General features: G+C 39.5%; 1 protein-coding gene across 2 annotated transcripts in view; it reads right to left on the bottom strand.

The window, feature by feature from the left end:
* Positions 1-11,712, bottom strand: part of Casc4 (cancer susceptibility 4) — an 89,124-nt gene that overhangs the window by 10,827 nt on the left and 66,585 nt on the right. For both annotated transcript variants that reach the window (XM_031371684.1, XM_031371685.1), the window contains exon 8: positions 11,506-11,676. In XM_031371684.1, the coding sequence (XP_031227544.1) occupies positions 11,506-11,676 (171 nt within the window). The remainder of the gene's footprint in view (positions 1-11,505; positions 11,677-11,712) is intronic.

Genomic DNA, 11,712 nt, shown 5'->3' with positions numbered 1-11,712 from the left:
ATAGTGGCTCACAACCGTCTGTAATGAGAGCTGATGCCTTCTTCTGGTGTGTCTGAAGATAGCTACAGTGTACTCATATAAATAAAATAAATTAATCTTTGAGAAAAAAAGAAAAGCAAGCTTTAAAAAAAAAGGAGAAAGTGACACTTTAGAGAAGAGGATAAATCATTGTATTATTATATACAATATACTCTTAAAATATGTAGTCATTTACTGCTATGATATATCATTTACTGCTATGAAATATCATTCATGAATAATTTGAAAATTATTTTTAAAATAATAAATGAGTCAGTTCTATGCAGACAAACTAACACCATCTGAAGGCTACTTCAAATTCCTTTAGTAATACTGACTCACCATAGCCATGAGCTTCTAGGGGGGCATTAGCAGACAGTACAAATCAGAATCCCTACTAGTGTTCACCTTGAGAAATCCTAGCTTATCCTTCCTGTTTCCTAGTTCAGGTTTTTTTTTTTTTTTTGGTTTTGGTTTTTCGAGTCAGGGTTTCTCTGTGTAGCCCTGGCTGTCCTGGTACTCACTCTGTAGACCAGGCTGGCCTCGAACTCAGAAATCCACCTGCCTCTGCCTCCCAAGTGCTGGGATTAAAGCCGTGCACCACCACCCCAACCTGGCTAGTTCATATTTTTTAAATGTTAATGGAAGCTTAAAGAAGTTAGTCTATGTCAAACTGTTATATACTTTTGTAACAATGAAAAATCAAGAAGGGTAATAAACCTAATACCTAACATAAAAAAGTGTTCAATACCTGCACATTTAAAAGCAAAAATAGAGCCTGTGAGGTGGCTCAGTAGGTAATGGTGAGTCTATCTCTCTGACACACATATTCCAAACTGAAAGTAAACACGCTACATGCACTAAGATTTAACTCACAAACATTCATAACTACTGTGAGCTGTGAATAAAGCTCAGTGGTAGATCACTTGTCTAGAATGTGTAAGGCTATATGTTCAATTCCTAGAACTATGACAAACAAAGCAATAAAAATGCCACAAAACTACTTTAACATTAAATTTAACCATAATTAATATTAAGGGCAGGAGAGATACTCAGCTGGTAAAAGTGCTTGCTATAACAGTCTGATGACCTGAGTCAGTCTGGGAACCACAGTAAAGGTGAAAAGAGAAGAACTCCCACAATTACCCTCCGATCTCTGCAATTCTCACCATGGCACTGGACAGGATTTCTCTGTGGAGCCCTAGCTGTCCTGGAACTCTTTGTGTAAACCAGACTGGCCTCAAACTTACAGAGATCTGGCTGCTTTTGCCTCTTTGAGTGCTGGGATTAAAGGTGTGCATTACCACACCCAGCTATGATTTTGTTAATTTTTTTCTTCTAATTACATTCCAAATAGGTGAAGAACAACGTGACAAGCTATATATACTAATGGAAGTATGCTCTACGGCTTGAAGTGGTATGAGAAGAGAAACTGACATGGATAGAGAATATAGACATGAGTTAGGGCTGTATCAAATTTGTGATCATACAGTGGCATTTCAAAATATGGTAAAGGCTTGCTAAAAAACAGAATAAACACATATTAAAGAGTATTTCCACTTCCAAATGACAGTCTTGGGTTTATGAGCTGGGTGGTAGAACACATGCCTAGTATGTGCATGACCTGGACTCTGTTCCCAGCACCTGAGCAGCAGTCTCAAGCTTTAACATGTATGTAAAGAAGGTGTAAGTCAAGACCTGCAATCCCCATAGCAGTCTGACCACAGATGTGGAAGCTTTATCCCCATCGGCTAGCTTTCACAAGAGCAGGAAGATGGAAGATGTTATGCATGCTACTAGAGGAGACAAGTCACCATCAGCCTCATTCAGCTGTGAACCCTGATCATCAGTCTTATCCAGATGTGAGCCCTGAGAGCTACCATAAGGAATGGTCTGGCAAGACAAGCCCACAGGAGCAGCAGTGTCATCAACATCATGGAAGTAACTATTTTCTGATCAGCTGTAAGGCCTGTTCCACAAAATGAAAGCCATACCTGGCACTATTTCTGGGGCCAAGAACCTGTGGCTGCACAGGTCATAGGCCCTACAGAAAAAAACATTATTCTCCAAAATAGACATAGTATTGAACCAACTCCCAGTGGCTTATTATATAGGTAGATGAATCCGTCTCTCAGCCCTCATCAGTGAAGCATTGTATCATAGAAGATTATGATGAACACAAATACTCACAATTGGTCAAGGCACAGAGAATAAGATTGCAGAATGTCTAACCCTAAATGGAACATACATATTAAACCTACCTCCTCGCCCTCTCACAGCTCTGGGATCATTGTGGAAGATGGGGAAAAAGGAATATAAGAGGAGGCGGAGGATAACTGTAAGGACACGGTGTCTTATGAACTCAAACAGCTGTTGACAGCAGAAACAAATCCCAACATGGAGATGGAGGCAGGCACCAAGCTACACCATAGCTAAGGAACTACTGGCAATTGATAACTGCTGGGAAAGGAAGGGAGAAGTCAGGTTTTTGTTTGTTTGTTTTTGTTTTTTCTTTTTATGGTTTTTCGAGACAGAGTTTCTCTGTGTAGCCATGGCTGTCCTGGAACTCTCTCTGTAGACCAGGCTGGCCTCAAACTCAGATATCCACCTGCTTCTAACTCCCTAGTTCTGGGCCCAAAGGCATGTGCCACCACTGCCTGACAGGGGAAGTCCGTTTTCTTTAAGAGTATAGTTATCTAGCAAGTTAACCACACTGAAGTGGAAGGCCACACAAAGAATACACAGGCAACATGAAAGACAAAACTGGGTGGTTAGGAAATGGCATGAATCAGAAGATCTAAGGCAGGGGTCAATGATCAAAACATATTGTATGAAATTCTCAAAAATATTGAAATTTGTTCTTTTTTACTTATATATTTATTTAAATAGGGTCTCACTATATAGCCTTATTTATTTATTTATTTATTTATTTATTTATTTATTTAAAGGAACAGGGTCTTACTGTGTAGCCTTGGCAGGCCTGGAACTCACTTTGAAAACTAGGCTGGCTTTGAAATCACAGAGATCACTCTGTCCCTGTCTCCCAAGTGCTCAGATTAAAGGTGTGTGCCACTACCCCTGTTCCAAAAATAAAAGCTTTAAGTGAGATAATTTAATGTGCATTTTAGACCACAAGCACTATCTCCTTCCTGGTCACTCTGCCAATTTGACAGTTAGCTAGGAAAGGTGAAACGCAACTGAGAAAAAGCTTCCATCAGATAAAAATGATTTACATAGAAAGACCCAGCCCACAGTGAATAGTGCCATTCAAGGTCAAGTGGTCCTGGGGTGTCTGAGAAAGCAGGCTGAGCAAGCTAAGGGGAACAAGCCAGTAGACAGCATGCCTCCATGGTCTCTATTCTAGCTCTGTTCCGACTTCCCTTCATGAAGGTCTTGTAAGCTGTTAAGTGGAATAAACCCTTTCCTGCTCTAGCTGCTTTGACAACCATGTTTCATCACAATAAGGTAACTGTTACTAACAATTTCCAAGGTAAAATGAAATTTATTAAGAATGGGGAAATAAACAGATATAGGGTTAGAGAAAAAGTGAATCATTATAAGGAAAATCATCCAAGTATGACAACGCACAGCTGTAATACAACCCAGCACCGAGGAAGAGGAGGGAGGGGAAGGAGAATCCGAAATTCAAGGGCCTTTCAGCTAGTAAGAAGTTCTAATCCTGCTTCGGGAAGAGATTTTGTCTCAAAACAAAACAAACACAAACAAAAAAACATTCTAGGGCAATAAGAAGATGACTCAACGGGTAAAGGGCCCTCCCACCACACTTGACAGCTCAATCCTTGGAAGAAGAGAACTGGCTTTGCAAAGTCAACTTTAGACCCTCATAAACAAACTATGGCACACATACACCACATATACACACTAAATAAAAAAATGTAAAAATGTTTTCAAATGTTGCATATTGTGGCCGATGCTTGTAATTCTAACGTGCAGGAGGCTTAGGGCTGATTTGTGTTCAAGTTAATCAAGCTACACAGCAAGAGTATCTCAAACATCAACAATGAGGAGCTGAAATGTCTCAGTGGTTAAGAGCACCTGATACTCTGGAGAGGACCTGGGTTCTTTTACCAGCATCTACTCAGGCAACTTACAGATGTCTGTAACTCGAGTTTCAGGGGGACCTAACATCCTCTTATGGAGTCCATGGGCAGTTACATTTATGTGGTACATATACATACATTCACGCACATATACACATAAAATAAATGAATTTTTAAAAAATAAAAAAGCTAGAAGACAAAACAGAAAAACAAAACAAACCTCCCAAACAAACAATAACAGCAAAATGAAGAAGCAAACTTCTCCAAAGAAAAACATAAAAACCTTCTGCACCAAATCCAGCAAAGCAGCAAGAGACAAAACAGACATATAAAACCAGCACTGGTTCTAAGTGCAAACACTGAAGAATCTGAAAATTAATAATAGCATAAGCAGAATAAGAGTGAGGGAAAATTTAAACATAGGTAGCACAAAATTTGTATACAAACACTGCTGAAATTAAAGATGATGTAAATAAATGAAAAGGCATGATTACTGTGAAGATGACAATATTCTCAGATGCGAGTCTACAGTCAGTACAATTCCTAACCTAACTGCTGGGGCTAAGAATGCAGTTCACCAGGTACGATGCTTGTTGCACAACTATAAGAACCCAAAGTGATCCCTAGAACCCAAATTAAAAAGAAACAAGAAAGCTGGGCGTGCTGGAGCACACCTTTAATCCCAGCACTTGGGAGGCAGAGGCAGGCGAATTTCTGAGTTCGAGGCCAGCCTGGTCTACAGGGTGAGCTCCAGGACAGCCAGGGCTACACAGAGAAACCCTGTCTCGAAAAACCAAAAAAAAAAAAAAAAAAAAAAAAAAAAAAAAGAAACAGAAAAACTAAACAAGGAGACATATTCCTAGACCTAGACAATGCTGAGAAATGGGGATAGGACCTGGGGATAGTTAACTGGTCATCCATGTGCCACAGGAGTGAGCTCCAGGCTCAGGGAGAGACCTGGTCTCAGAAAATACGGGAGAGCAATTACAGAAGACATCAATCTCTGACATCTATACATGTGTGCACAAACATATGTATATACATATACTCCCCAATACAGACACACAGAGAGAGAGAGAGAAAGAGAGAGAGAGAGAGAGAGAGAGAGAGAGAGAGAGAGAGAGAGAGAGAGAGAATCAACTGCCTTTAGAGCAGAACAGATCCTTTAAAAACAACCTCACAGAACTACAATGGGTTGTGAATAGCTGAGATAACAGCAAAAGGTTTTTATGTTTTTGTTTGCTTCTTCATTTTGTTGTTGTTATTGTTTGTTTGGGAGGTTTGTTTTGTTTTGTTTTTCCGTTTTTTTGAGGAACAAAAACACAGCTGAATGATTCTCAAGTCACAGTCTCTAAACTACTTTGATGGATTATGAAAATCATAACAGTCTGAGCTTGACATTAAGGACAGACATGTATACCACAGAACATAATTTATAATCCAGAATTAAACTTATACATTGGTGGTCAATCGATTTTTGGTAAGAATGTTAAGATTATTCAATGGGAATCTTCCCCCTTTTGTGATGCTAGGGTTTGAAAATAGAGAGATAGTAAGAAAGTAGCCCATAGAATTGAGAAAAATGCTGTATGGTGGTAGCCCATGCCTTTAATCTCAGCACTCAGGAGGCAGACAAAAGTGTATCTCTGAGTTCAAGGCCAGCCTGGTCTGCAGAATAAATTCCAGCAGGACAGTGAGGACTACATAAAGAAACCCTGTTTCAAAACACACACACACACACACACACACACACACACACAGTGGCTCTAGCATCCAATACACACAGAATAATGACAGATATATTATCCCTAATATATAAGAAACTCTTATAACTTAACAACAAATCCAATTTTAAAACTGGGCAAAGGACTTTTTAAATGGACATTTCTCCCACAGTATATTCAAATAGAACACCAAATGGAGCTTAGTCTTTAGAGACACAAATCAAAACCAAAAGGACTGAAGCCTAGGATGCCAGCAAGGCCTGGGTCTGATCCCCAGCACTGAAAAACAAGGAGTATGAGAAATGAAATACCTCATCACATCCAGTAGGTTGACAGCACAAAGAGAAAAAGCCAGCAGATGATAAAAAGTAAGTGTTGCTGGCTGAGTGGAGAAACTGCAACTTAAAAAAAAAAAAAAAAGACAGGGGCTCAATGTAGCCCAAGCTGGCCTCAAACTTACTATGGAAGCTGAGATTACAAATATGTCTGTTTTGATGTAGTTCTGGTAATCAAAGGCAGGACAGGGATTCCTGCATGCTAGGCAAGCATTCTACCAACTGAGTCATAGCCCCTGCCTTGGAACTCTTCCACATTTCGGGAAGGGATATATTAATAAAATGGTGCAGCTGTTATGGAAAACAGCCTGGCAGTTCCTCAAAAAGCTAAACATAGAATTATTATGTGACTCAGCAATTCCACATCTAGGTACATATCCAAAAAGCTTTAGACAGGTGTTAGCAAGAAATCTGTACATGAATCTTCATGGCAGTACTCCTTATAATACTCAAAAAGTAGAGATAAGTCCAGTGCCCATCCATAGCTGAATAAACAATTGGATCCATTGACTGATTAGGGAATAAAACAGTAATACACTCTACACCACTCTAAGAGCTGAAGCATGTAAGAAGCCTTGCACTACAGGACAGCTTGAACCTTGAATCCTCTGGCCTTTACCCCTCAGATGCTGAGCTCATAGGAATGTACCATCACACTTGGTTTAAGGCCACATATTTAACGATTCTACTTATTGAAGTATTTGTAAGAGCAGATTGGTGGTTGCCAGGGCTCTAAGGAGAGAACAGAGAAATGTCAACTTAATGGGTTCGGGTTCAGGGTTCTTCTAGAGGGCGAGAATTCAACTCCCAGCATCCACATGGGGCTCACAACTGTCTGTAACTCTAGTTCCAGGGAACCCAGAGTCCACTTCTTGTCTCTGTGGGGACCTGCAATTGCTTCATTCCCAAAATATTCATAAATTTAAAAATTTAAAGAAAATACATAAATAAAGCCCTCTACCAGGAAAGGCACTAGAGTAGAATAAACTTTTCAGTCATTTATTAAAGACTAATATCTGAATTTTTCTAAAAGATATGATATAAGTATATAGAAACAATCTATAAAAATTTCAGGGTAAGTGATTTAAAAAAAAACAATACACAGATTACACACCAGGAAATCATTAAAATAAAATTGTTCATATAAAACAACATAGGTAGCTAGGCTGCTCAACAGGCTAACGAGGAGGATCTCTTAAGCCCAGTGAACTGAACTCCTGTTCAGGTCAGCCTGGGCAATATAGTGAGATCTTGCCTCAAAACCAATAAAATACTAATTTTAAAAAACAAGGCTTTATCAGCAAGGATAGCCCTGAACCCAGGGCCTTGTATATGCAAGAAATGTGCTATCACTGAGCTTCACCTCCACACCCCACTAATATCCCTGGAAGGAACTCTTATATTCTAAATATCCTATAAGAGATTAAAAATTACTGTGGACAGATCACAGGGCAACGGATAACATTACCTATCTGCAGTGACACTGAGAACTGCTCTAAAGACTCACGAGCTGCAGAGCTGGTCAAGGATTTGACTCAGTAACTTCATTCTTTGAACTATACTTGGATAAAGTAGAAGGAATAAATAATCTGGAAAAATCGTGACAATTAAAATAAAAAATGAAATAATCTAAATAGAAGAGTAAAAAGCACAACGGAATATAAATATTAAAAATACATGTGGGCTGGGCAGATGGCTCAGTGGGTAAATGTATGCTCAAATATAAACCCTAGCAACTGTATTCCTATGGGTAGATGGGAGGAGGCAGAGACAGGAACAGCTAGCCTAGCAAATACTATGGAGAACAACAAACGAGCACCTGTCTTTAACAGGGTGAAGGGAAGAGCCAGAGTGAAAGTGAGCCATACCTGAAGTTGTCCTCTAACCACTTAAGCACTGTGGCACAGGGGCCCACACTCACACACACAGATGCACACATACAAAGAATGTATGAATTTTGTGTGCATGTGTGTGTATTTTAATGACAAATACAAATTAATTGGAGGAATGGCTCAGCCTTAAGATGGTCTCTTTTCCAGAGGACCTGGGTTTGATTCCTAGTACCAACATGGTGGTTCACAACTGCCTGTAACTCCTATTCCATGGATCTGACACCCTCTTCTGGCCTCCACAAACACCAGGCACATAGGTGGTACAAAGACATACATGCAGACAAAACACCCATACACATAAAATAAAATTAAAAATAAAATTAAAAGGTATGTAAGAGAGTTGGTGTAGTAGTACATGCCTGTAACACCAATGCTTAAGAAGCTGAGACAGGCGAAGACTACAAGTTCTAGGTCATCCTGGGCTCCCATCACCCTACAAAAGGCATATAACAAATAATATCAATTGAAATGAATTTAAAACAGTAGTTTGGGGGCTGGAGAGACATTCAGAGGTTTAGAGAACTTGCTATTCTTGCAGATAACAAGATTCAACTCTCAGTACCCAAATAGTGACTCACAGCTGCCTGTAACTCCAATTCTAGAAGGCCCAACACTGTCTCCTGGTCTCCAAAGGTACTGCATGTACATGCTACATATACATACATATAGGCAAAACACATACAATTTTTCTTTAAAAGAAAGTATACGGGGGCTGGAGAGATGGCTCAGTGGTTAAGAGCACCAATTGCTCTTCTGAAGGTCATGAGTTCAAATCCCAGCAACCACATGGTGGCACACAACCACTCATAAGATCTCATTAGATCTGATACCCTCTTCTTGTGTGTCTGAAGACAGCTGTAGTGTACTTATTTATAATAATAAATCTTCAGGCCAGAGCAGACATCCGAAGTGAGTGGGGCCGACCAGAGCTAGCAGGGAGCAGAGGTCCTAAAGTCAATTCCCAACAACCAGATAAAGGCTCACAACTATCTGTACAGCTACAGTGTACTCATATGCATAAAATAAATAAATCTTTAAAAAAAAAAAGAAAGTATACATGAACTGATTTCTTCATATTCATTAATGATAACAAGGAAAATAATTTAAGGTTAAGAAAGAGACCTTCCAGCGGGGCAGTGGTGGCGCACGCCTTTAATCCCAGCGCTTGGGAGGCTGAGGCAGGCGGATTTCTGAGTTCGAGGCTAGCCTGGTCTACAGAGAGAGTTCCAGGACAGCCAGGGCTACACAGAGAGACCCTGTCTTGAAAAACCAAAAAAAAAAGAAAAAAAGAAAAAAGAAAGAGACCTTCCAAAATAACTTATAGAGAGTAATTTCCCAGCATTATTTACAGTGCTTCTTTACCTAAGAATTAATCTATATATACTAAAATATAAATCAATACTAGCAAAAAATTCTGTAGAATCAATGTTATAAGAGAATCTAGGTGACAAATTAAGAGCTTTACTATTATTATAAACTGCTTTTATGACATTTAACATTGTTTGTGTATACACATGTGCCTGGGTGCATGTGTGATGTTGTATATGCATGTGGAGGTCAAAGGAAAGTTTGCAAAAGCCAGTTGTCTTTTTTTTTTTACTGTTGGTCCTGGGGATCAAACTTGGGACATCACTGTCAGCAAGTGCCTTGCATCACTGAGCCATCTTACCAGCCCTATCTTAGCATTTTTTTCTTTTTCTTTTGTTTTTTTGTTTTTTGTTTTTTGTTTTTGTTTTTTAAAGAATTGCATATACCCCAAACTCAACATGTACCAAGGATGACCTTGAACTCATACTCCCGCTTCTACCTCCTAAAGGCTGAGATTACAGGTGTGCACTATCACTTCTAGTTTATGTGGGGCTAGGAATAAAGTCCAGGGCTTCATGCATGATAGGCAAACACTCTTAACAACTAAGATGCATCCTCAGGACACCCTTCCCACACACCCTCCCTTTTTGTGTGTGAGACAAGGTTTCACTATGCAGTCCAGGCTGGTCTTGAACTCACTAACTTCAAATTTGTGATCCCCAGTCTCAGGCTTCAAAGTGCCAAGAACTTAGGTGTGAGCCACCAGGACCAATTCATTTAAACCTCTTGTTTAATGTTGTCCCCTATCCTTGTTGAGAGAAAAGTTTTCCAGTCTGTGATGATTACTGTCAATTTGGTAAGACTTAGACTCACTGAAGGAACTAGCCTCGGGCATGTAGGTGAAAGATTATCCAGATGAGGCTAATTTAAGTTGCAAGATCCACTCTAAATGTGGGTGGGCTGAGATGCCAGACTGAACAGACAGGAGAAGTGAGCTGAGCACACTCAGTGCTGAGGAGGCACTGTGGACAGCTGCCTCAAACTCCAGCTGACATACCTTCCCCTACTAGATGGGCTGTACTGTGACCCAAAATAAGCACACCCTTCCTTGAATTGTTTTCCTCAGGTGTTTTGTTACATCAATGAAACAAGTAACTAGCACACAAGCCAAATCCACAGTGGGACTTCAGGAAAAAAATTTTTCCCAACATTTTTAAAAGTTAGCTACATTCTTACAAATACATTATTTATGTAGCATTTTAATCAAGCCACACAAATATGCTTTAAAATACCATGGAAGGAAAGAATTAATGTCCAAATTATATATTTATATATACATATATATAAGTAACTGTTAGAAAACAATAGAAGTGTCTGAATAAATGAAATATGCTGTCCAATTCTCAACCTATAAGCAACTGTGTGCAAACAGCACCATGTTTCTGGGATAGCTGCTGCCCTAACTGGAGCTTTTGAACATTCTGTCTACTTAGAATTGAAGGAGAGAAGAAGCCATGAGGAGAAAATGGCATGGAAAGCAGCTTAAGGCACTGACCTAAGGGACAGCACCAACAGCAAATTCTCTCAGCTACCACAGGTTTTCCTTACAGATCCCAAAAATCCACTCACTAGAGTTACACAGATTCAGAGACGTTAACTTACCGGAATCAGTGTCTCTGAAGTAACTAAGCAACAAACTTCACTGCACACCAACATGAGGCAGAGACAACTGGAGGGACGGAAGAGGGAGCACACTTGGCCTCCCTCCCACTACAGCAGCCTCACCAGGGCCTGCTCTCCCCAACAGTCCACTTTTCAAAACTACCTTCCACCCTCCTAATCAAAGTTTCCATCACTACACCTGCAAACCGTATTTTCTCTATTTCTCCAAAAAAGTTTCAATGCCCAACAACTAAGCATTACTTTTAGAAATCAACTCACCTGAAATTTATTAACAATGGTGACCATGATATGCATTTTACAGTTTCTTTAGACCATTTTCTGTTCATTTAAAAATGATTTTCTTTTAAATTTTAACAGAACTATACTTTCTCTTTATACATCTGTTAGAGCATAACAACGAAATCACAGTTCAGTCTTGCACAGAAATATATTTAAAGAACTCCTGTTAGCACAGTATTCATAGTATTCATCAACTGATTCTTACTTTGCTTCAACTTGTGGAAATCATTGGCTCTGTCCCTGGTGGCCTGCTTTAGTGTGTCTGTTTGAATTCTGGGTTCCCGCTCCAGGTTTGGGCCTGGAATTATGTGCTGAAGAGGATTTGAAGGGTTCTGTTTTGAAGTACTGGGATTTTCATTCTGGTTTAGATGTGAACCTGCAGTATAAAATTGAATTAAAAGAATGTAATTTT

This window comes from Mastomys coucha, unplaced genomic scaffold (genome assembly GCF_008632895.1).
Source record: "Mastomys coucha isolate ucsf_1 unplaced genomic scaffold, UCSF_Mcou_1 pScaffold15, whole genome shotgun sequence".
Lineage (NCBI taxonomy): Eukaryota > Metazoa > Chordata > Mammalia > Rodentia > Muridae > Mastomys > Mastomys coucha.
Note: the sequence above shows the minus strand (reverse complement) of the source record. Positions and strands in the feature narration are given on the sequence as shown.